Here is a 27,191-nt window from a genome sequence, read left to right as displayed (position 1 = left end):
ATGTGTTTGGCATGGGTGTGACACATATCACTTCTGTGAAGCCGATGATGAAGACTATTAGATGGTGGCGCTGCTCCACTTTACTCTCGTGGTTTAGGGAAATATAGTCCACTCTGTGTCCCGGAAACAGAAGAGAACTGGATACAATAAGACCAGAAGTCTCTAAGATACAGTTTAAATGGTTTCCAAGGAAACACATAAGAAGCAATAAGCTTCTTTGAAGAGGGGGAGAAATATAAAGAAAAATAAATTGATGAAGAAACTACTTAATCATAAAAAAAATAACAGATCTTAGGTGATGATTATGAAGGAAAATTCCAGCTTGAATACATTTTTAATCTAACTAAAGCTAACTTTAAAAGTCAATGTGAGTTTATTTTAAAACAACATGTATCTAATATTTTAAAGCAGTTTTTTGTTTGTCAATTGATATCCAAATAAAAAATACAAATAATAATAGAACTGGGAAGATAGGATACCCAATAGTAAGCTGATTAAATTATGTTCTGAGGTAAGTTTTCATTCTGGCATGAAATATATGGTCTACAATCACTGGGACTTTGATTAAAGCCATTTTCCCTTCCTTTGATTGTATATGTTTTTTCCTTGAGGAATTCTAGGAAAAACGTTCTAACATAATGTAATTATGATTTAAATTCATGCTAGGCCAAAGCTGGAAGTATTGTGCCAGTATAGTTTCTGGTCATCACAGAACTTCTATAAAATGGTTGCCAGAATTGAGTTGACTCTCTCAGAGTTGTTTAGAATAGCTTTTCTCTGGGACTTTTTCAATACCAGATCCCTCATGGATTAAAAACTGGACCGATCCCCAAGCCTGACACAAAGAATTTAGAACTAAATTATTAACATAACTTATGATAGTTTCCTCCTCAGTCACAGAGGTGTGATTAAACTTACTGGTTCAGCCATTAGAGTTGGCTAGTGATCCTTGAAGAAGAAATTGCATGAATTTATAAGAAGTGGAAGCCAAGCTTAATTTTAACTTTTGTGTGAAAGCATCTTCAATATTATAATTAATCTTCTTGTATGAATGTAATTTAGGATAGTTTGAAATACCATGTGCTATGGGAAAGCTCAAATGCAGTACTTTCTGTATGTGCTGGACTAGATCAAGTCTGAATTCCCCTCCAGACCTAGAATTTGATGTGTAGACAGAGCGTGCAATTTTGCAATCTGCCAAGCCAGAAGAGGATTTAATATTACATTCAAAACTGTACTCAAATTGTCAAAAAATGTTCAATAAAATAACATTGCAAATCATACTCAGTCAAACTAGCTGGCAAAGGTAGCATGACAAAATTGAGGAATAAAGCTTATGGGACTTAGTGTTATTTACATGTTTTCAGGGCTTACGCTCTGGGTGGCTCGCTATTTACAAGACAGAAGTTTCCACCCTTACCCTCTGCTTTAGGTTTGAGACAAGGCCAAGTCCTCCTTCTGACTTCATATGACTGTGGTCTAGTTCAGATTAGTGTTTGTCACCACTCTTCACAGCAGACAGGAATGCAGCAGACTGGGGGAAGAGGAGAAGGGTGGGGGAGGAGAAGGGGAGGAGGAGGGGAGGAAAATGAAGAGATTGAGGGACTAACTCTGTTCAAGGGAAACACCTGAGACAATCACAACAATGACATATGGAGGCTGCATGGCAGTCAGATGTTCACAGTTTAATTTTAGAGAACAGTTGAAGAGCATTTTAGAATTCTCAAAGTATTTGCTACCACCAGAAGAAAAAGTCATTCAGTAAAGTGTTATTATGCTCCCTCTCTGAAGATGTTTCTCAGAATTCTAAGCTTCTTAGAAGCTAAAGGGACATCTGGCTGAAAGATGACAGATCATAAATACTTTTCCAATAAATTAAGCTATGGCTTAACAGAAAAGAAAAACTATCAGTCAGAACAAATGAATCAACATAACACAAGTTTTCTAAAAGTTAAAAAATGACATTCCATCAATATGAAAAATATTAACAAAAAATAATGAGAAATTTTAAAGGTCATGTAAACAGCACTTTCTTTTTCTTTATGAATACAGAACAAACTCTTAATTACAAGTCAGACATTGGTTTAATGGCTTTACATGTATTAACCTTCTAACAACCTTAGGGAGTTCTATTGTCTTTCTAAAAGTGAGAAAGCTGAGGCATGGTAAGGTTATATATTAAGCAGATAGATGATGAATGTGAAACTTGAACCCAGACAGCCTGGCTCCATTCTGCATAAACTGTGATAAATTATAAAAGGGAAGAACACAAATCTTCTCTCCGTTAAGTTTTGCAATGGGGACAATATCGAGTATTTCCAAATTCTTAATACGTGATGCAGTTTCTGATGTTAATATCACTGGTGGGTTGTATCAGTTTCAATTAATAGGTAAAATTCAAGGAAAGGAGCTAGTAGTTCTTGGCTCTGTGTTGTGCTCTACGACTAAGATTTAGAACAGAATTAGATTCTGTTGATTCAGTCATTTCTATTTTCTATGCTGAAATGTAAGGTTATAATGCTCATCATGCTATTATGTTATTGATTTGGACGGAGATTTGAGAATTGATTAGAATTAGGGAGAAGATGAGTTTTTTGGAAGAACCTTTATCCTTACATTTATATTAGCTAAGCTTGTAGCTTGTTGATTTCCTTATATTCCAGCCAGGCTTTCTTGTCATTTAGCTAATATAACTATAGGCTAAATCCCAGTATTAAGTAGTATTGATTTACTTGAGTTGTGGAACATAAATCTTTTCCCACCAGGTAAACAATAGTAATCAAAGGGAATTTGGCTTAGAAGGGAAATGATTTTCCTACCACTTTGCCCCATCAGCATAAACCCTGACTCTCCAAGAAGCCACAGGCTTTGGTAGAGGCTTTGGTGATACACCACTCAGCATAATCAGGTTGCCAAGAGACCGTGCCTAAAGTTTGTACTGAGAAAGATCATCAGCATCCTTTCAAGGGAGATATATTACAAAAGTGAATCCAAACAGATTTGAGTGGCTAGGTTAAATGAAATAGGCGAATGTAGCTGGCAAAAGAAAGTATCTTCCCTTCTGAAAAGCATGGCTTTGGCATCAGGCAGTCCTGGGTTGGAACCTAGCTTCACACTTGACAAGCTGTGATCACTGGTGAATTACTGAATGTCTCTCAGCCTTAGTTTCCTCCTCCTCTTTAAAAAGCATTAAGTAGTTGTAATATGTCTAGCACAATGCATGACACAAAATAGGAGCTCAATAAATTATTTTTAAGTGAAAAGCTACTTCTCAACAAATTCAATTATTAGAAAAAGAGTGTGAATAAAATATTTTTGAAGACTCATAACTAAGACATTATTTTTCATTAACCAAATATCCATTTTGGAAGTCTGAATCCTTATTATTTAATTTCTGAATAATGAATACTTTGAGTTATTCTAAATTAATTGAATAATGAAGTTATTCAATCTGCTTAATTTTTAAAATTAAAGCCATATGGATCTTCATTACTTGCAAAAGCAGGCCAAGACTGATTCTATAGTGGTTCCTCAAATTTACAAGATGAGTGTCTGATTTTTAGGATAATTTTGGCCAAAGATCAGAGAAATCCCTTCTACTTGTAGGCACTAAACTAGAAATGTTCCTAGCCCCAAGAGTGATACATTAGTCAGAGGATTATTCAATAAAGTCTCTTTTACCCTTTACTCATGATAAAATTAGATAACATATCAATCACAGTCTTCCCAGCCTTCTGGTGACATACCTTTTCTTAGAGTGTTTCACATGCCTATGTACTGGTGACATGCCTACTCTCAATCTTAAAAAGGATATAAGAAAACAAATTTGTTAAAGATCAGGGAAAAAATAACCTGGTCATTCCTTCTCCTCTGGCAAGGGAATTTCTAGATTTGCTCTCTCCAATATGGTAGCTACTAGTTACAGCTGGCTATATAAATTTAAATTTAATTAAAACAAAATAAAATGAAATAATTTCGTTTTCTCCGTCACACTAGCCATATTTCAAGTGTTCAAGAGTCACATACAGCTAGTGGCTACTATCATTACATAAAGCATATATAATATACAGTTTCCATCATCTCCATAATTTCTATCAGGAAGTCTGGCTAAATGATTGACAGTCAAGGTATTCAATTATAATTTTTTTCTCACTGAGCATACTAACATATATTCCCCTTATTTTTCTTATTCCTTAAGAAGTTTGTAAAAATACTTCTGGCACAAAATGTAAGACTGAATACTGTCTTGTGCCTCTACTCTCACTCCTTGTTTTGACTTACTTCATGGGAATGGAATTGCTCCAATGTTGTGGTTCCATGTTCTCGATTTTATAAAGGAATGAAGCATGGCCACCCGACAGTGATCTCTGCTTGGTGAAGAAAAGTTGATTGCCCAAGGGTTACCTGACACATTGCACCTCTCAAGTATTTCTACTGGTCAACTGCATACTCATTAGAATAGCTCTTCAAGAAAGGACAGGCTGAAACTGTTACCTAAGGCAAGCAGTAGGGAGTGAAATGGTTCTTTTCTTTCCTACTGCTCCTATTTGGAATCTCTTGGATTTTGTCATGTCTTATCCCTCATGATACCTATCCCATCTTATTTATGCTTCCTTTCTCATTATTTGTCCATGTTCACCATAATGGTGAGATTGGTGGTGCCACATGGCAAGGAGAAAATAAGCCCTTTTCATGAGGGCTGAGAAGCCCGTCCCTCCTCCCTAGAAGGATAATTAAGGCTGAGAAAATGTTGGTCCTTTGTGCTCCAAGCCAGGGCTATTCTTTCATTATCCTGTACCTGGACCCTGTTTATTCTACACCTTAACTCAGCCAGAAAATGCACAGAATAACTTGAAGCCACATATTCTTTTGCAGTATACACAATTCTATATGAAGATTTATCTTTACCTCAAGGGCTAGGGGTAAAAAAAGGTATCTTTTCTACTTCCACCTCTCCCACCATCACAAATAAAATTCCTAACCAATCTTGAAAGGATTACATAAGAGCTTGTGGATATTTGTACTATTGAATTCTGTTCCACAGTAAACCTTCGAGGAAAGACACTCTGCTTTGCAGAGTAAGTCATAGTAAAGAGAGGCAGGCAGGTCAAACCTGAAGCCATATAGAAGAAAAGGGTGAAAAAGGAACCAGCTGGCTCCCAGGTACATACATACCCACTGGAGATTTGCAGGTGTCTTAGCTATTCATTTACCAACTTTCTCCTTGTCTTCAATCCAGTCATGCTTTTACCATCTGTACTTCATCCTGTTAGTATCTCTGCCGCAATGACACAAACCACCACCGACGACTTTATTCTATCCTTACTACATTGTTTACATTCTTAGCATTCAAAGTGAACTTATGAATGAGTTTTCCCACAGAGACATTAGTTGTTTCAATAAATTTAGGTCTTAGGAGATCATTAGTTGTAATGTGGAGAACTGATTATTTGGGAGCAAGAACGGAAGCAAGGGATCACTTAGGAGACTATTTTAAAAGTCTAGGCAAGAGATAATGAAGGCTTTGGTCAGGGAGGTAGTAGTGAAATGAATGGGAAAAAGTAGATAGATTCAGGCGAAACCTTCGAGGAAAACTGACAGGACTGACTTTGTGGTAGGGAGCGAGGGGGGAGAAAAGAGAGAAAGGGGGAGATGATATTGACATTTGCTGAGATGGGAAATATTACAAAAGATAGAGAAAAGACCTCCGAGTAGCAGAGGAGGGGTGGTGGCGAAGAGCGAAGAGCATTGGGTTTAGTACGCGAAGTACCGCATCAAGTGGAAATATTAAGTAGGAAGCTGAAGATAGGGCTCTGAACTTCAGAGAACTGGGCTGGAGACACAAATCTGGTGGTCTTCGGCATACGGGCAATATATAAAAAGCCAGGGAATCAGATGGGATCACATAGAAAGAGAGACTAAAACAAGGAGAGCACTGGCCCTGTTACATTTAAGGTGAAGGTGCATACAACACTGCATTATGGGTTATACAGAATGTTTAGACTACTTAATGTGTGTTAATAGAGAGTATGCATCTCAAATGATAAGGAATAGGGTGAAAACACTTCTGAACACAAAATTCCTTCAGGTGAGGAACTACCAGCATAACAAAGGGTTGTATTATTAGGTCGATTACCCTGACACTGACAAAATTTCGTTTATATAAAAGTGAACAAATCTCATTTTTCAACAACTTTAGCTAGCTGGTTATTTATCTGGATTGTCTTGAAAGAACAGACCAGAGTTTTCTAAAAAGTCTGATTTGATATTTCCACCTAGTTTACTTCATTTTACATAATGGCTACCAACATTTCAAAAACAGTTCTCATTTGATACAAAGTGCAAGAGTTCTTCCCCTGCTTTCTGAGACAAAAAGAAAAGTGCAAGAGAAATATGTGTTGCTTAAAAACATACTGGTTTGCCTATAGAATTTATAACATAGGATGGATTTTAAAGAACAGCTCACTGAGACAAGAACTAAAATTTTACTACCTGAATCATTGTTTAAATTTTTTATAGCTTAAATTAAATATTTACATTTTGGGTTGTTATGGAAAACAGGCAAAAAGAAAGATAGTGCTTTCCCTCGTGTCTAGCAGTTACTAACATTTTACAGAACAGCACCAACGCCAAAGAGCAAAAACTCAAAATTCATTACTTCTATATCTTGACACAAGAAGTTTTCTACAATCTGTTTCAGTATCTGAGCTCTGTTGAAATTAGTGATTTGTACATTCTGTGGCTTCAGATTTTTCTTTTTAAGTCAGCTCCCAGACTTCTGAGAACCGAATGTTTGCCAGGACTGAGTCAAGTTTTCCTACCTTTTGAATGAGTTTGTTTTTTGATTTCTGTGTATTTCTCAAAAATACAAGACCAGCTCATTTCACAAATGGGAGTTAGAGGTGGATTTTAAAAGCCTATCAGATATTCTTTGGATTCTGTGATCAGGACTCTCACAACACATTGCTCTGGACATTCCCTGACCTATTCCACTCTTAAACACCTTCCTTCTCCTCTCAACCACAACTCCAATGGGGCCCTCTGAATCTTTTACTCTTGATCACAGAACCCTGCGCAATCTCTTCTCCAGCCTTTCTTCCTCATTTCGTTTTGTAACCGAAACCTGATGGACCATGACCAGTGAGGCTAACACTTACCTTACCGCCCACTCAACAGAAAGCTGTTTCTTACTCTTAGGGCCAGGCACTTCTTAGAACCGTAAGAAATTATTCCACACATCATTTTCCAGATGTTCTTCCCTCTGCCCACCCTTAGAAGAGCTTCTAAATTTGGGTAGCACATCTCTATTAATTGAGCTGCATTCTAGTAGCTATGATATAGTGATTTAGTCATTTCAGTAGCATTTGGAAGTACAGAATTCACCTTAGAGTGTTTAGAAGTTTTGTTGATTCATTGAAGGCTGGTTACTGTTTTATGAGAGGTAACTTTCCTACCAAACCTTCATTTAGAAATACAGTAGTTAGAGGTGGCTGGGTGGCTCAGTTGGTTAAGCGTCCAACTTCAGCTCAGGTCATGATCTCAAGGTTCACAGGTTTGAGCCCCGCATGGGGCTCTGTGCTGAAGGCTCAGAGCCTGGAGCCTGCTTTGGATTCTGTCTCTCTCTCTCTCTGCCTCTTCCCTACTCAAAAATGAATAAAAACATTTAAAAAATGGAAATACAGTAATCATAGCCAGTCCTTTAAATTAGTAGTCAGACTCCACTATCCCAGAATTAGTTGATTTATTATATTACAAGTGCAATGATCGATTGCTTGATTGATTCAATTATTTATGAACTCACAATTATATACGAAGTTCACACCACAGGCTAGGCACTATGGAATGCCTTCAAGACACAATAAATGAAACAGATATGTGTTCTCCCTTAAGGAGGAGAGATTATACAACAAAAACTAAGAACACAGATTAATTAAAAATGACAATTAACACAAAATATTTGCTTCTATAAATACTCCATACGAAAGTCCAGTATGTAACATGCAGGGATGGGGGAGGTACAATTTAAAGGGAATCAACTTGGGGCGCTGGGGTGGTTCAGTTAGTTAAGCGTCCGACTTTGACTCAGGTCATGATCTTGAGGTTCATGGGTTCGAGTCCTGTGTCGGGCTCTGTGCTGGAAGCTCAGAGCCTGGAGGCTGCTTTGGATTCTGTGTGTGTGTGTCTCTCTCTCTGCCCTTCCCTTGGTCATGCTCTCTCTCTCAAAAATAAATAAACATTAAAAAAAAAATAAAAAGGGGCGCCTGGGTGGCGCAGTCGGTTAAGCGTCCGACTTCAGCCAGGTCACGATCTCGCGGTCCGTGAGTTCGAGCCCCGCGTCGGGCTCTGGGCTGATGGCTCAGAGCCTGGAGCCTGTTTCCGACTCTGTGTCTCCCTCTCTCTCTGCCCCTCCCCCGTTCATGCTCTGTCTCTCTCTGTCCCAAAAATAAATAAATGTTGAAAAAAAAATTAAAAAAAAATAAAAATAAAAAAAAATAAAGGTCATCAACTTGTTGAGAATGGATGCTTCTGAGAAAAGGAAAACAGAAAACTAGAGAAGAGCAAGGGAAATTTTACCAGCACTTTTCCTTCTATTTATGGAGCAATGATTGATGCCCAAATAGCCCCTACATTGTGGCAGATGAGGTGTATGAAAATGTGTTTAGTTTTCAATTAAATAGAAGGAACGGTTTTAGTTTTGCCGGGCTTAAACAAATTCTGGCTGTCCCAGCTGGCAGTGCTCATATAGTTTCTGCCCACTTAATGTGATGCTGGTGGTGATGCTACAAGTAAGTGGCCCATGGACTCAGAACACGTTGGCTTTCTGCTTCTTGTTAGCAGAGTCTATGGAGACACAGTAGAGTTGTTTGCTGGTATGTAAACAGAAGACTAGGAGCTAAATGCTTTGATCCAACTTGCCTTTTTCTCTTGGGGCTTTTTAATGTTTTCCAGGTTTTTACATATGGTTTCCCCCCCACCCCCCTTGTTCAGGATTTAATATGCAAAGGCTATCTTTTAAATTAGGTGAACAGATAATTCTTTTGCTTTTATTGTTTTTTAAAGCATAGATAGCATTTCCTGATTCCATTCAGTTTAACTGCCGGATTAAAAAAAAAAGTCATTATAGATGCTTGACTCAGTGCAGAATAACACCAATCATAGGGACATTGTTCTGGTTTTAATTTCAGAGCAATCACTGAGCAAGGCTCCTTTGAATTGGAACATGAATCAGCATTTAGCAAAGCTGAGTTTAAACCTCTACTCCAGATTCTGAGTGACAGAGAAGTTCTAAATAGGGCACTGTTTGTTCATAGTTTTAGGTATCTGTGATTTACTTGGCTTTGTTAGACAATAGGGGCTTTGGTTCAGTTATATTTTTAACATTCCTTAAAATAAATCAAAGAGTGTTCCCATTTTGGATGTGGATTACTATGGTGGAGGAAATGAAGAATTTACAAGTGCCGAGTATCCAGGGATTATGCGCTGGGCTCTGTGCTGGATTGCCTTGATTAATATTCTTTTGGTTACACGGAATAGAAACTGGCTCTGGCTAGCTTAGGGGAAAAAAGTAAGTGGTGTTGGCATACTGCAAGAATATTTGGGTATCTCATAGAATCCAGGACTCAGGCAAGGCAGGGATCAGGGGACTTTCAACCTCAGAAGTTCTCATCTCTGGTTCCGTAGGGTAAAGTAGTTAAGTGTCTCACCAGACGACTCTGCACAGGAGGCCCAGTTGAGGTCAGATCTTCACTTGTGGATCAGTCTAGGTCAGAGAGGCTGGACCATATTGTTTAACCAGTTGTGTGTGGGTAACCACACTTGTATCTCATGGACAGTTCCCAGAGAAAGGGGAGTAATTGTGAACTGGTGGCCACATCAACATGGCCTGTATATGGAGCATTTTAAAAGCTTAATTTAATTTTCACAAAAAGCCTATAAAAATCGCTATTTCTACCTCACAAAGAGAAAACGGAGACTCAAATTGGTCAGGCAACTTGTTCAACATTCCACAATTAGAATGAGGCAGAGCCAGAACTCCAACTAGGTTTACAAGGAGGGAGGGTAGTCTTCCTCTTAAAAGATTAAAATAGTGTGATGAGATTACATGGAAGAGAGAGTTTCAGATATCTTCTCATGGAGAGAATATTAAGCATCTCCAGTGTACTAGAATGAGTAAACTGCATGTTGAAAGCTTTGAGGTTGAATCCCAACTCCACTTGGTCATTCATCATGCATGAGCAAGTAAATACCTCTCCACTAATAAATATGGATAGATCATCTCCTTCACAGGGCTGTTTAAACTATAGGGTATTGGTATAAGATGTGAAAATACTTGGCACAAAGAAGATACTCATTTGCAGGGGCAGAAAACTTTTCTACTAATGAACCCTCAAGCATGCTATTAAAAATGCAGTCACTGTTTTGATAAAGCTTTATCATTCAAAACATCTAACTGCTGTCTTCCTCTCAGCCTTTCAGAATGGTGCCTTAGTCACCTAAACATAAAGGTAGAAAATGCTCATAAAAATAATTAGCAGAGGGGCGCCTGGGTGGCGCAGTCGGTTAAGCGTCCGACTTCAGCCAGGTCACGATCTCGCGGTCCCTGAATTCGAGCCCCGCGTCGGGCTCTGGGCTGATGGCTCAGAGCCTGGAGCCTGCTTCCGATTCTGTGTCTCCCTCTCTCTCTGCCCCTCCCCTGTTCATGCTCTGTCTCTCTCTGTCCCAAAAATAAATAAACGTTGAAAAAAAAATTAAAAAGAAAAAAATAATTAGCAGAATCATACAATGGGCAAAGAAAGTTTAAAAACAAAACATTTGGGTATTTTTCTTTGAGACTTTGGGCTCACATTTCAGGGAAAAACTCTTACCTTTAGTCATGGCACAGTCTTGAAGCATTTAATTCTCTTAGTGAGTACTACTGGAGATGGTCTATGTCCTTTTGATAACCAGAGCAAAAGGAGAATACAGTTCTTAAAGAGGAAATCCGTAACTTGAACATCACTGAAACAGATTATCGGCTAATTCGGTTTGGAAGGATCAATGTACTCAAATAATTGATTCTTTGCCCAGATGATTATTCTTAGTTATCTTTAAGGGCAGCTCTGTGGAAAAAAAAAAAGCACTGTAGCAATCCAGGAGTTTCTTGTGCTTGGTGGGTATTCTGCAAATACCTGTAGACTGATCAGTACCAATTTGTTCCAAATTACTTCAGACAACAATTAGTCTAAGCCAATAGCAAAGCTGGAACCCCAAACAGAAGAGAAAAAAATCAATCTGTGGTGGTACAGGCATGAAAGAGAGGTATAGACTGGATTTTCTTGACATTTCCACTGTCTCTGGATCTTAGTCTGAGTCTTAGTATCAGTGACCTATGCTTCATTTTCATCTAATTCACATTTAAGCGACTTGTAAAATACCTTATCATTTCAAATTTGATGACAGAGAGTCAAGTGATTTTTTTAAACTTTATCTGGAGAGAGAGAGCGAGAGAGCGCACATGCATGCAAGAGAGGGGGAAGGGCAGAGAGACAGAGAGAGAGAGAGAGAGAGAGAGAGAGGGAGAGAGAGAAGAGAGAGAGAATCCCAAGCAGGCTCTACACTGTCAGCATAGATCCCAGTTGAAACTCACAAACCGTGGGGCTGGGGTTGAAACTCACAAACCGTGACATGACCTAAGCCAAAATCAAGAGCTGGACGTTTAACCACTGAGCCATTAAGGTGCCCTAAGAGTCAACTGATTTTAAATATGACTATAACATTGTGTTATTGGCTTGTTCCTGAATTAAAAGCCCTCCTCCTTGATTTACTATGTTGCTGTTTACTTTAATTTCTCGTTTAAATTTATAAGAGAAAACTAAGTAGTTATCAACACTTAAAAACGACTGTTGGCAAATTTTATTTCAAATGTTTAGGTGGAGGTATAAAAACATCATCATCCATAAATATAGAAGTTTAAGAAAATTTTTTTAAAAGAATCAATTTTTGAAAGATTAAAAAAGGAAAAATAATAACCAAGTAAGCTTTTGGAGTTCTTTTTATTAGATTGAGAAATCCCAGAAAAGTACAAAGCCCATGGAAATAGAAGCATTTCAGAAAACAAGACAAAATGTTTGCATACATTTTAATGACAGCATTTTAATTCTGATGTTAAAAAGACTCATGATTTTGCATTAAAGTACACTGCTCATAATTTAAATACATTCTGAAATAATGGGAAAGGATTTCATATCTTTTATATTGAACCTGAATTCCTATAAATGGCTAAGTTATATTATCTTTCTAGAGATTAAGTTCATGATAGGATTAATAAGAAAAATGATTTTATTGAATTATAGTGACTCCGAAGAACAGAAACAGGAAGTAAGCATATATCACACACATACCCCTTTAAGTGGTACATCAGATCAAAGCTGAATTAATATAATAATGTTCAGTATTTTTAATCACTACCAATGAAAATACATAGATCCCTCTATAGAAAAGGGGTTTGGTAATATCAGAATGACTCTGTCACGTCAGTGTTTTATATCCCAGTTACACAGATAAATTAGTGATGTGGAAATCCATGCTGTTTATCCGCAAAATCAAATAAATGTATGGCTACATTCCAGAATCTTATCAGGAGCCACTGTGAAGCAATAAGTAAAGGTATTTACTACTTTTACCAAATACTATGTAATAGGCCACCAGAGAATATGAAGTTTAATTAACTTTTGGTAATGTGGCAATTTTCAACGGTTTTTGGGTCACATTTTATTTTCTGTTGCTGCTGCTGCTCCTACTACTATGAAAATAACAGTAAATGTAAAGGAGAAAACAAGAGAAAATAAATTAGATCTTGTGATAGTTCTTCTAAATATTGGTTTAGTTTACCCTTGAAGTGGAAATCAATTCTGCAAGGTTTGGAAAGAAAACAAAAGCATCTTTAGAATTCACAGCATGTATTTTAGAGGTCTAATGATTTATCCATTGCCAGTGTGGGTTTGCTTGTCATGTTCTCTTTATTCAATGTCAACTGGTTCTGTAGCTATTAAAGCACTTAACTGTTTCTGAGCACAAGAGAGGAACAGTTCCAAACTGGACAGGCTTCTGTGGCGGATGACTTGATCAAGCTGTTGATTTTTTTTAAAAGAGGGAGAGAAAAAGAGAAAAAAAAATACACTTAGTTGAGGGGTAAGGAATATTATGCCACTGAAGCCCACTAGATGAGGGCTTAAGATGATTTAGAAAATCAAATAGTGCTTTAAACTCAGAGACAATGTAGTCACTAATTTTGGCCTATATTATCTAAAGTGAGGTGATAATCATTATAATTTTAAAATTGGTATTAGTATTCAGTTACTAGAGAAATAGCATACATTTGATCAGCACACACACACACACACACACACACACACACACACACAAAGAGGAATATTATTCAGCCATGACCATGAAAAAGAATGAAATCTTGCCATTCTCAATCACATGGATGGAGTCAGGAAGTATAACATTAAGTGAAATAAGTCTGAGAAACACAAATACCGTATGATTTCATGCATGTGTGGAATTTAAGAAACAAACCAAACGAGTGAAGGGAAAAAATGAGAGAAAGACAAACCAAGAAAGAGACTCTTAACAATAGAAAACAAACTGATGGCAACCAGAAAGGAGGCAGATTGGCGGATGGGTGAAATAGGTGATGGTGATTAAAGAGTATACTTATGATAAGCACTGAGTAATGCATAGCATTGGTGAATCACTATATTGTATACCTGAAACATAACACTGTATATTAACTATACTGGAATTGAAATTAAAAACTTAAATGAAAAATAAATTTGCCCCTGGTATAAAAATAACCAATGACAACACATTGCCTATAGGTTAGAAAACAATGAAGGAATTCACAAAGTTAAGTAAATTCCATTTCACAGAATATACCTTTCATACTTCTGTGAAATTTGACATAATCTTCTGACAAGCTTTCCCCAACATAAAAGAAAAAAATCCAACCAAGAATTCTGTTAAATTCCACTTCTACAATCTGCTGACATTCAAAATGACTGAAAAACTGGAAGATTAAAACTTTGAAATATCCTAAAAATTAGTTAATAAAAATGCATTGTATTTAGCAAAATGCTCATGTAAACAAATTGAACACTACTAAGAGTCCCTTCAATTCTAACAGTTTTACATTAATGTACATACAGAAATAGGATTTCTCCTCATCCTTTTTCCTGTTTTTATTTTCTCCTTCTTCTCTCAGATGATATACCTTTAGGTGAATATATGCCTCTGCTTATACATGTCTATTCAACAAGACAGCTCATCATGACAATATAAACCCCCAGTGAGCAGAGACTTTGTGTGTCTTGCTGACTATTGTACCCCAGCAACTAGAAGAGGGTCTGGCACATGTTAGACGCTCAGTAAATATTTACTGAGATTGAATGAATCAGTAAATAGTTACTCAAACAGAGCAAGGCAGTCTACCAGGAAATGACAGATACATGTTTAATTCTAAAAGTGAAAACATGTTCGACCTAATCTAAAAATATGTAGCATATCCAGGTGAATTTTTAAAAGTTTTATTTTAATATATATAAAACAAATTGAAATATAAATACTTGTAGTTTTAAAAAATTTGCACTTGGTCCAAATTCAAATAGTACAGCAGAGTGTACTAATAACTAACTCCAGTCCATTCCCAGTTTCTATCCATTTTGGGATGTTTTCAAGCATTTAAAGATAGGTTTTTAAAATATTTGATCCAGATCTTAATAATTTTTAACTATGGGAGAGTGCATACAATCACTTTATTTCAACTGCTTTAGTGGAAATTTTATTACCAAAATTTTCCCGATCTCATTTAAGACATTACTTGACTGCGTTCCATGATCTATGTAGCCACTCTCCTCACTGATAGACATGTAAATTTACTCCAGTTTTGTCTTGTTTTTGAAGCACCAAGGACATTAACAACCTGAGTGCACTCCTTTCAAAAGATCTTCGATGCTGTCTCTTGGTCAGATTCTAATAGGTGAAATTTCTACATCATAATATTTGCATACTTTAAAAAAATTTTTTTTAACGTTTATTTTTATTTTTGAGACAGAGAGAGACAGAGCATGAACAGGGGAGGGGTAGAGAGAGAGGGAGACACAGAATTGGAAGCAGGCCCCAGGCTCTGAGCCATCAGCCCACAGCCCGATGCGGGGCTCGAACTCACAGACGGCGAGATCGTGACCTGAGCTGAAGTCGGACGCTTAACCGACTGAGCCACCCAGGCGCCCCTATATTTGCATATTTTAAATTGTGATAGATAATACCAAATTGCTTTATAGAGTGAGGATACTAATATATTAGTCCAATCTGCAGTGTATGAGAGGATCACCCCTGTTTTCTTCTCTTAAATTGTTGCATACTTTTCCATTGTGTATTTATAATTTTATATGTACTTATATAAAAATGGATATTTTATTATTTATTTAAAATTTACTTAAAAATTATTTAAAAATTATGCATGAGCCAAAGCATATGTCATCTGCAGTGTTATTTCTACTTTGAATCAGGTTTCCATATATGCAAGAGTCTGTCTTTAGGCTCCTTATTCTGTTCCAATAGACAATTTACCTGTCCCTACACAAATATAATGCTATCTTAATTACAACTTTATAATAAACCTGAATATATTGCATGTTAAGAAACATATTACTAACTATACCATCAAATATTTCAGAAGAATATTTGTGAAATTAGTGAATATTTGTAATAAAATTGAATTTAAAATGGAAGTGGTCAGACTAGAGATAGTCTGATGTCCTTTTTTTCATAAAGCACAAAGCCAAGCAAAATTTTAAAGTGTATTATTTTGAGTTACATCAATAGGCAATAATATATTTCTTTTTAAGGCAAGGAAATTATGCAATCACAAATGAGGATGGTTGTATCTGGAGTTGTATGTAGAGGATAGTGTCAGGCTGGGTGAGACACATGGGTTCATTTTGGAGGTGGCTTCATGGGTGTTTGCTTTACAATTAAGTTTCATAACTCATGTTCATATATCATAAGTGTTAGCTTTAATAGTTCAGTCTTCTAGAAGCCCCTAGAATAATCAGGAGTTCCATTAAAACGAAATTTAACTGAATATATTAGAATTTCTGAATATGAGATGGAGGATAAACTTTTCTGCTTTAGAAGGCCTATCACACAAGCTCACATAACATGCAACCTGTGACTGTTGCTAAGTAACAATAATCATCTCTACTTATCCATTCAGAATGAATACATATTCTGTAAAAATTTTAAAAGCATAATATATATTTGAAGGTTTGATAAAATGTTTACTTAAACATATCAAGCACTTCTCTTCTTTTGCTTATGGAATTAGTGGATTATATGATGATGGCCATACTGGTTTTGGGGTTAGACAGCTCCAAAGTTCATTTTGCATCTTTCACTAAGCCTCTCCAGGACTTTCTGAAGGCAGGGATCCATTAAATCAACAGGAACTCAACACTTCAAGGAGCAATAAGGTGACACTGATCCCCTAGATAAATTGGGCCATCACAGAGCTGAACTTCTAATTTGGTGGTGCTTCCTGGGCATGATACATAACATCATATCTGTGAGGAGGAACACTTAAGATCTTTCTCTTATGAAGACAGTGAATTCCTGTCTCTGAAACGAGTATATCAAGCTGATGTTCATGGCAAATTCCTGAATTTCAACAGCTTCTGTTTTATTAGGCATTACCTTATTATCCTTTATTGAGGCAAGAAGATATCTGCAAAATATTCAACTCTTTTTGCCCCTTGAAGATTGGGAGTTAGTCCTGTATTTGTGACTTTCATTTCAAAGTGAATCAAAGATTTGTATTCTATGACTTTGTGCTGACAATATATTATGTCCAGAGTAGTGGTGGCAAACATTTCTGGATATGGGGTTTACAATCTCTTAATAACACTGTAGCTCTAACTGCTTTGTTTTCCCTTCATTTTCTGTTGCTTTAGCCTTTATTCAGCTATTTCAGATACCTGGAAATAACCTGGAAATTCTGAGGTCTCAGAAATAGACACCTGTGCTTTATAAATATCTTTCCCCCTCTTTGCATCTCTTGAGTTTGCATACTGCTGAAAACCATTTCAAAGCATACTACTTGCCAGAAGTTAATATTAATAAGATTAGGAGGGGAAAAAAAGAACACATGAGTTCCTAGTAATTCCCTGCATTAGATTTACCTTTCCATTAGTATTTCATGCTATGGCAAAGAAAAAGAAAAACATGTCTAGACATAAGCTTTCGTTCCAAAATACAATACAATGGATGGTGAACATACCTTGGTCTAGAAAGCACAATTCAAAGTCAATTACAAACAAGTATGGCTTTTTTTTTTTTTTTTCTGGAGCAAGGAGGGGCGGAGAGAGAGAGAGAAAGAGAAAGAATACCAAGCAGGCTCCACACTCAGCACAAAGCCTGATGCAGGGCTTGATCTCACAACCATGAGATTATGACCTGAGCTGAAATCAAGAGTCAGACGCTTAACCAACTGAGCCACTCAGGCACCCCTATGTAGGTTATTTTAATAGAACTGTTAAGAGCACTGTTTACATCCCAGAAAATCTAATACATTGTTTTTGAATATATATATTATATGTCTTATATATATGATATATATAATGCACTTAGTACTAATTTCAATATCTTTTGGGCCTCTACCAGCAACATATACCAAGAGATGTGAAAATACTAGGTTTACCTTTATCAATGTTACTTTTTTAACCTGCCCTCCACCATATTTTAAACTATGCTTACAAAGTGATCTAATTTTTTAATAAAGCTAGAATGGATATCTGGCAAATTCACTGATGGAAGGTGATTCATAAACAAATGTTATCAGTTTAGTAATAGTACATGTTATGGATTCAGTTTTCACATTCACTAACAAACTCTTTCATGAGCACTGAAGAAAGGTCAAGTATGATGATCTGGAACTGTGATTACTCAGGCAGATTTTCCAGTTAACATCATCATATTGGGTAAGAAAGACTGTTTACCTTCTAATAAGAAATGAAATAGTTCTTTAGTCACTTATTTGTTATGATGCTGACCCTTTAATAGTGTTATCTGGATATGAACATCCCTCTTTTTCTGACTTTATTATACACCTCCCCTCACAACAGGCCCTCAAGTTGTTTCATTTACATGTTTGAGATTGAGGTAATCAATTAATCAGCTAGTCAATCAGTTGATCAATAAAAAAGTCAGAATCGCCTACTCTTTGTACATGATTGCTCTGAGGCCTGGGCACTAAAAGTATAAAATAATGTCCTTGTCCTTAAGAAGTTTATAATCTTTCAGGAGAGACACACACACAGTAATTGAAGAACAATTAGATGATGTATAAAGATGGAGTCTAACGGAAGATGACAGACAGGGAGGGATCATGGCAGGAGGGCTGCAGTGAAAACTTCACGGAGGTGGGACTTGAACAGGTGCTCAGAGTATCAAGAGCATTTCCTTAGATAAAGAGGAGAAGATGTGTTAGCAATTTGAGGAAAGCAGGTTAGGAGAACAAAGATAGACTATTGAGAGACACTGAAGAAGGAGGCTTGACTGTAGTGGAGAAAGTCTGCTTAGGACTATTCATACACTCTTTCATTTGCTCATTTATTTAATATTTCTCTGTCACCTACGATGTGCATTATAGGCACTGGAAATACAGTGATGAATCAGACAATACTCAGTTTTATCATAATTTATACTGTAGTTTGAGGAGACAAACTAATACTTTTCAGGTGGAGATCAGTAGTATAAAAAATAACAAAGTAGCACTTGACAAAAACCAAGGTGAGAGCTTTTGGTAACGAAGAGAACTGAAAGAAGAAAGGGAAGAAAGGCACCATGCAAATGCATCCGGAAAGAAAATTTTACAGCAGATGTAACTGCAAGAGTGAGGTCTGAAATGTAGGTCTGGATTTGGTTTGACTAAGGATGGGCAACACATATAGTAAAACTGGAGCAAAATGAGCAATGGGGAGAAGGAGGGAGGATCAAAGAAACAAGACAGTGGCCAGAGCATGTAGGACACTCTAGGTGGTAGGAGGGCATTGGAGAGTGTTGAGCAGGAGTATGACCACACTCTAGGTTTGAAAAAGACCACATTTTGGAACTCCTGGGTGGCTCAGTCGGTTGAGCATCCGACTTCAGCTCAGGTCACGATCTCGCGGTCTGTGGGTTCGAGCCCCGCGTCGGGCTCTGGGCTGATGGCTCGGAGCCTGGAGCCTGCTTCCGATTCTGTGTCTCCCTCTCTCTCTGCCCCTCCCCCGTTCATGCTCTGTCTCTCTCTGTCTCAAAAATAAATTAAAAACGTTAAAAAAAAAGAAAAAAAAAGAAAAAGACCACATTTTGTTACTGGAGATGACAGACTGTAGTGGGGCAAGAACGGAAGAGGAAGACCCAGTTCTGAGACTTTTGGTGTGGGCAAGATATAACGTTACTTAGACCACTTCCAGCGGAAGCTTAACGGTAGGTCAGTTTTGGAACATATCTGAGATAGAACCAACTTGAGTTGCTGATGGATTAGAAGTGTGGATGAAGGGAGAAGAGAAAGAAAAGGTGATTCTCAGAATGGTATTGCCATTTACTGATGATGGACTGCAGCTGGAGTGAGGAAAACTAGAATTTTGTTTTAGACGGGGTTGGTTTGTCTAATCCTATCAGATAAGTCAGATATTGGATAGAAGAGTGTAATTCAGGAGGGAGATCAGGGCAAGAGATACAAATTTGGAAATCATCTTTACATGAATGTCAACTTATTTGGAAAAAGGGTCTTTGCAGATATAATTAAGATGTAAGATGGAGTCATACCAGATTAGGATGGCCTCTAACCCAATCACTGCTGTCCTACTCAAGAGACAGGGAAACACAGAAACAGACACAGGGAAGAACACCATGTGCAAATGGAGGCAGAGACTGGGGTGATGTGGCTGTAGACCAAGGAATGCATCAGATTGCCAGCAATAGCAGGAGCTAGGATCTTGCCCTGGAGCCTTCAGAGATGGCATAGCCATGCCAACACCTTCATTTCAGACTTCTAGCTTCTAAGGCTAAACTGTCAAAGAATAAATGCCTGTTGTTTTAAGCCATCTAGTTTGTGGTCCTTTGTTATAGCAGCCCAAGGAAACTACTAACAATGATTTTTCCAAGTTGTTGAGGTCCTTACAAACTAGAGTAGTGTTTCCCACAATGTGTAAAATATCATTTCTATGTAACACATGTTCTATTTTTGTTTTAGGGTTTTTTAGTCAGGTAAGCTTGGGAAATGAGGAATTAAAAAGGTTTCTTTTCTTTAGAACTCCTCAGAGCTTTTGTGCTCATAAACATTTGAATTGCCAAAATGGCTATAGTATGGTAACATTTCTCCAACTTTTTTAAACTTTGGAATTGTGTGTGTGTGTGTGTGCACGTGCATAAAGCATAACTGGAAAAATGCTCCACAAATTGATTTTTCTTCAGAACTCCTGTAGACTCAAAACAAACTGCAAATATAGGAAGAAGACTACACTGATCGAGTTTCCTCTTATAAGTAAGCATGGAATTTTAGTGAGAAGATATTTTGAGATTTCATAGTCTAAATTGATGCTCTGGGTGGTTAAGAGACCAGTTTCACAAACTTGTATGTCTTCCTACACTTAAAAAAATATGCTTCTTTAAAATATATTTAAATGTATTACAACCTGAGTTTATCTTTGCTTAAAAAAACTCTACTACGTATCAAGTACATTCTAGGCCCTCCCTAAGTATTTAACAATGGGTAGGTAAGAGTCATTCCTAGAAGGTGCAGAGAACTATTCTGGGTGTGGTGACATCACCACTCTTAGCCTCAATGTAGACATGAAGGAAGTAGACTGCAGATCGATTTTAAAACTTAATATGCAAACATAACTGTAGTGGTTTGGTATGTTTTATGAAACCATCATAATAAGGGCTGGCAGACTTGAAGAAGATCAATTTATTCTTGAGTGGTGATTACTTTTATTGTATGACATTTAAATATTTTTGCTCTAAAGACCATATTTACTTTTCTCTTGTATCTTCAAATTCTGCTTCTCATCATTTCAGCCTAAGAAACTTTAGACTTTTGTATAACATTACTAGTTGCATTAATGGAGATTCTATGCTATCTGTTTTATTACTGGTATATTAACCATAAAGAGTTTCTCTTTTAAAATAGTCTTTTCTTGACATTTTCAGATAAGAAAATTTGATTGCAAGAGGGATATATTGTATATAAAGCTTGAGTTTAGACATGAAGTCCCCTCTCTGGGAATATAACTATGTCATTATTGTAAATCATGTTGAAAGGGACTCTGAACCAACTTTAGGATAATAATGTTACATAAAATACATGTTTAGAATAACTCTGACTCTAAAAGGTTCAATGTAGTCAGGGCAGTGGTCTGAACTAAGGCAGTGCCAACTGCCTCAACCATGAACTTCAGAAAATGGAGGCCTAATCTCTTTACCAGAACATTTACAGGTCATCATTCATGTCCCAGGAAGACTTTCAATCCAGAGTTCTCATCTCCTTTTCTCTTTGAGGATACTTTTCAACTTTAAAGTATATTTCAAGTCTGACTATTTATACAGTTAAAAAATGTCAACATATAAAGAAATTGTGTAACTTTCTACCATGCACAAGATGAATTACAGATGCTCTTTTAGAGTAAATGAAAAACGGGTATAAAGAGTCTTAAACCTTATTGGCCACAACTGAAGAACTGTTTTTTTTTGCTTTCTTTTGTTTTGTTTTAAGATGTCTTAGGGCAAGTAAATTCTCTGTTTTTGAATCATCTAAAGTAAGTTCTACATATTTGGGCAGTCCTGTCTTTTCATCTCAAACTACCATAGAATCCACTGGGCTATGGGAATATTCATTTTTGCTCCTTGCAAAATCATCTGGACAGAATAAGTCAATATGCATTCCAGATTCTGACGTGCAGGCAAACCACCTTGGAATACAACCTTATTCGATCTTGAAACAAACAGCTGGCCAGAAAAGGATGTACTGTAGTAGTGAGTAAAGATTTTACTCTTACTTGCCTAATAGTAGCCGCTAGACTTTATGATATGAGCTTCCCCATGCGAAGTTGAATGAATTTGAAAAAAAGCGCAGGGTTGGTGGGGGGAGGTTCTGGTAACAACTGCTTTAGTCCCAATTCTGACAATTTCCAAAGAAAATATAAAAATTTCCAAAACAACTTAAAAAAAGAAAGCCATAGATTTAGGGAAATTTTAGAAAAACAAAAGGCAAGGCAAACAAAATTGTAGTAGTAGTATGCAGAAATTCTATCTTAGGGCTCTAAGCCATAAGGTTATATTTACCCATTAATAAGTTCCATATCCTACTTTTTAGAGTTCAATGGCAAGCTATGAGTTTATCTCAAATATAAGATGGATTGATTCTGGCAAGGCAGAAGACTGATTTTAATATGACATTCCACATAAAGTTTTTAATGTAATTTGTTACATGCTCCCAAACGATGAAACAACCTTTTCCCACATTATTTTTTCAAGGTCTTGGTTACTGCAAATACTGCAATCTGTAGGATGGCCTTTTGTAAATTAAATAAACATAAAGATATAAATAGATACTGTTATGTAACAAAATGTTCAAGTAACAAACACAAACTCTCGCATTTTTGTCAATTCATCTTTAAAAGATTTAAGCAATTATTTTGTGTCAATCTAAGGAACATCTGCCAATTACTATCTATCTCTTTTGTTTTGACCTTCAGCAACTCAAATTTCATCTTATTTTGAAGTAGAAGAAAGAATTACATGACCTCCTGGGTCCTGTCTTCCCATGCTATCTTATAATCTCAGATGACTGATAAATTTTGTCTTATATGTTTTAATCTACAAAAACAGGTAAGTGGCTGTCCTCAAGGCTTGTTCATGAGCTCTGTGCACACATATACTGAAAATGATTTACAGTGCATGATCAATAATCCCATAATGTTGAAATAAGTCTCATCTTGTTTTGAGAATAGTGTTACTAATTCTTGATTGGTAGTGCTTGCTACCTGCCAGGCAGAGATGAACATCTTTATGTGTTGTATTAGTTGCCTGTCATTGTGTAACAAATCACCCTAAACCTAGTGGTTTAAAACAGAAAATATTTATCATCTCACAGTTTGTAGGTAAGGGAACTGGGTGCCGCTTAACTGAATGCCTCTGGCTCCTGGTCTCTACTGAGGGGTTGCCATCAAGTAAGTTCTCAGCTTGGCTATAGTCAATTCAAAGTTCATCTGGGCAAGAATCTGCTTCCAAGGTCTCTCGTGGCTGTTGGCAGGCCTCAAAATATCCATTTCTAACAGAGCTCATGTGAGCCCTCCACAAGGCTGCGTAATAATATGGGCAGCTGACTTCCTAAAGCAAGCAATCCAAGAGAAAATGAGAGGGATCAAAAGCACACCAAGAGAGTGAGAGAGCACCCAAGACAAAAGCCACAATCTTTTCATAACCCGATTTCATTCAGTCTAGCCCAGGCTCAGGGCAGGGAGATTGCATTAAGTGCAGGGCACCATTGGGAAACACAAACTATATATTTTCTCATTTTTATTCTTTTGAAACTCTATGAATGAGGCTGCTGAGGCTTAGAGACTGATAACTTGGCCAAGTGGCAGGGCCAAGACTCAAATCCAGGGGAGCATGACACGAAACCTATTGTCTAAACCGCAATACTACACTGCCTGCTCAGATAAGAACTGCAGTTATGATTGGGGTCCTTGCCATAATACCTGTTTTGCTAGAAATATGTAGGAGATTCTTGCACTGCATACACTTGTGCAAAAACCTGTCAAGATGCCAAAAGCCCTACAGATAGTCATTAAAACATGTGATCATCTTCTCTTCCTAAATAGGTTCAGGAAGGTTTCTGTTATATCAATACACAAATAGTTCCCTGAAAATGCAACAGCAGTATTTAAAGAAAAACTGGCATATTAAATATTTCATATAAGAAATCACTGCCTGGGCGCCTGAGGGGCTCAGTCGTGCGAGCCCTGCGTTGGGCTCTGTGCTGACAGCTCAGAGCCTGGAGCCTGCTTCAGATTCTGTGTCTCCCTCTCTCTCTGCCCCTCCCCTACTCACGCCCTGTCTCTCTCTTTCAAAGATGAATAAATGTTAAAAAAAATTAAAAAAAAAAAGAAATCACTGCCTTAAAGAACTTATAAACCTCAGTGGCTGTATATAAAAACAACAGACTACTTACTTCCTGCTAGGTCCATAACAAAAGAAAAGGCAAACATTTGTAAAAACAATGTATGGTATGGATCTCACCCTTGTGGTACTTTTGAGACTTAAACAGTCTTCACTTGCTTACCTTCGTATTTCCATTACTACTGATATAACTGGCTAAGTATACAGTGTGAGATGCTCCACAGCTGTCATGCACATCTGATTCCCATTAGGAACTCCTCAGCATTCAAAACTGAACCAATGGAACAAAGCATCGTTTAACCAAATGGAAGTTAGTGTGAATAGACTTTTTTCTCTCATTTAAAATATAGAGTACCGCTCCTCCTCTTCATTCAGGATTTTATGGTGTGCACTTGATCAGTGAAGCCTTAAGGAAAAAATACCATCTGTCTGGCACATTTTAAAACAGATTTATCCTACTGAGGAAACCAAGTGGGCAAACACCCAGTCAGTCCTTTTAAAATCCCTTGCTGCCTCCCAGCTGGAACAAGGAATGTAAGAAAACCCTAACCTTCCTCCTTCTTGTAAACAAGTAAAGGAAGTTTGCTTTCAATTAAGAAAGCTAAACTTGGATACTGCTGCCTAAAAATGGCAATAGCACCTGCTCAAATAGAAGATGCTGAAAAATAATTAACGCTAAACACCCACCAAACAGAAGGTATCAGAAGTCAGGAAATATGGCACAGTGTGTGAGTTCTCTCTCCAAGATTCCATTTTCCTTGTTCGTACCAATAAAATTTTAGTTTAGTTCTAGGACCAATAGGAATATCCTTAACCCATCACTCCCAAGACTCCCTCCCAGCCAGGGGTAGCTCAAGAAATGGGAGTGTAAGTTACTGGGTAGGACCTCCAGGGGATTTCCTTAAAAATGGGACAGACTCCTATCCCAAATTCTTTTTCCTTTAATGTTTTCATTTTTCCTTTCTCCTCCATCACAAATGTGTTTACTGGAGCTCCAGCTATTATTCTGTAGCCTTAACAATGTAAGCCAGTGCTAAAGACAGAAAAAGTACAAAGACAGAAGGATCCTGAATCATTTATGACTTTTTTAAGGCTCTGTACCAGCTTTAAACTGCTTACCTCTGGACTTACCGATGCTGTTATTTCTAGTTTCTTTTGTTAGGAGACAGATATAGATCCCAGTGACAAAGGTATCAACTTTACACTGTGCATGTCTACCATCACATCAGAAACAAAAATTTACTTTTTAGAGTATAAGCTCAAGAATTTGAGCATAAGCTCAAAATGTTAAGTGAATGAGATGAAAATTTCCAGCAATTTAACATTTTTAATTTGGGGACTGAAAAACAACCAATGGAATATAATCTCCTGTAATAGCTTAAGAGTATGTGAATGGTAAAAAATAAAAATAAAAATGGTAAAAAATAAAAATAATGCAATAAAAATTCCAGCAAGTTATTTTATGGGTATCAATAAAATGATTGTACAATTTATATGGAGAAATAAAAGACTCAAAATAGCCAACTCGATATTGAAGAGAAAGAAAAGAGTTGGGGGACCAATACTACCAGACTTCAAGACTTATTATAAAGTGACAGTAATCAAGGTAGTGCAGTACTGGTGAAAGAACAGATTGAAGAAAGATTAGGTGAACAGAAGAGAGTCTAGAAATAGACCCCCATAAATACAGCTGGACTGATATTTGACAAAGGAGCAAAGGCAGTACAATTGAGGAAAAACAGTCTTTTCAACAAATGGTACTAAAACACCTAGATAGCCACAGGACAAAAAAAATGAATCTAGACATACACCTTACCCTTTCACAAAATTAACTCAAAATTAATTGTAGACCTGAAGGTACAGTGCAAAACTATAAAATCCCTGAAAGATAACAGAAGAGAAAACCTAGATAACCTTGGGTATGGTGATGTCTTTTTAGATACAATATAAAAGGCACAATCCATGAAAGAAATAATTGATAAGGTCAGATTCATTAAAAATTTCTGCCCTGTAAAAGACAGTATCAAGATGGTAAGATGACAAGACACAGTGGAGGAGAAAATATTTGAAAAGATACATCTGTTAAAGTCTGTAATCCAAAATATACAAAGAATTATTAAAATTCAACAATAAGAAACCTAATTTAAAAATGGACCAAAGAACTTAACACCTCTCCAGAGAAGATACGCAGATGGGAAATAAGTTATGAAAAGATCTACATCAGAGAAATGTATATTAACATGAGATACCACTAAACATTTATTAGAATGGCCAAAATCTAGAACAATGACATCACCAAACACTGATGAAAATGTGGAGCAACAAGAACTCTCATTCACTGCTGGTGAGAATGCAAAATGGTACAGCCACTTTGGAAGACAATTTGGTGGTTTCTTACAAAATTAAACATACTCTTACCATATGTTCCAGCAATCTCATTCCTTGGCATTTACCCAAATACCAAGGAGTTGGAAGGAGCTGAAAACTTATGTCCACACAAAAAATTGCACATGGATGTTTGTAGCAGTTTTATTCATAACTGCCCAAACTTGGAAGCAAACTAGATGTTCTTCAGTAGGTAAATGGGTAAATAAGCTGTAGCACATCCAAATGATGACATATTATTCAGCACAAACAATAAATCGGCTACCAAACCATGACAAGACTTGCAGGGAACTTAAGTGCATATTGGTAAGTGAAAGAAGTCAAACTGAAGAGGCTGCGTACTGTATAATGGAAAAGGCAAAACTTCTGGAAAAGGCAAAACTGTGGAGACAGCAAAAACTTAAGTGGTTGCCAGGGGTGGGGTAGGAGGTGATGAATAAGCAAAGCACAGAGGTTTTTTAGAGCAATGGAAATATTCTGTATAATGATAGATACATTATTCATTTGTCCAAACCCACAGAATATACAACACAAAGAGTGAACCTTAGTGTAAAGTATGCATTTTGGCGATTATGATGGGTCAATATAGGTTCATTGAGTGT

At 36.9% G+C, this 27,191-nt stretch overlaps 1 protein-coding gene across 3 annotated transcripts in view; it reads right to left on the bottom strand.

Annotated features, from left to right (window-relative positions):
* Positions 1 to 12,019: 12,019 nt before the first annotated feature.
* Positions 12,020 to 27,191, bottom strand: part of CCDC91 (coiled-coil domain containing 91) — a 351,169-nt gene continuing 335,997 nt past the window's right edge. For all 3 annotated transcript variants that reach the window (XM_047065633.1, XM_047065634.1, XM_047065635.1), the window contains one exon: positions 12,020 to 13,109. In XM_047065633.1, coding sequence (XP_046921589.1) covers positions 12,999 to 13,109 — 111 coding nt within the window. In that variant the 3' untranslated portion in view covers positions 12,020 to 12,998. The remainder of the gene's footprint in view (positions 13,110 to 27,191) is intronic.

Source organism: Lynx rufus, unplaced genomic scaffold (genome assembly GCF_022079265.1).
Source record: "Lynx rufus isolate CCGP_SWC_20201006 ecotype Redwood Valley unplaced genomic scaffold, mLynRuf1.p SCAF_7, whole genome shotgun sequence".
NCBI lineage: Eukaryota > Metazoa > Chordata > Mammalia > Carnivora > Felidae > Lynx > Lynx rufus.
This window is presented reverse-complemented; position numbering and strand designations above follow the sequence as displayed.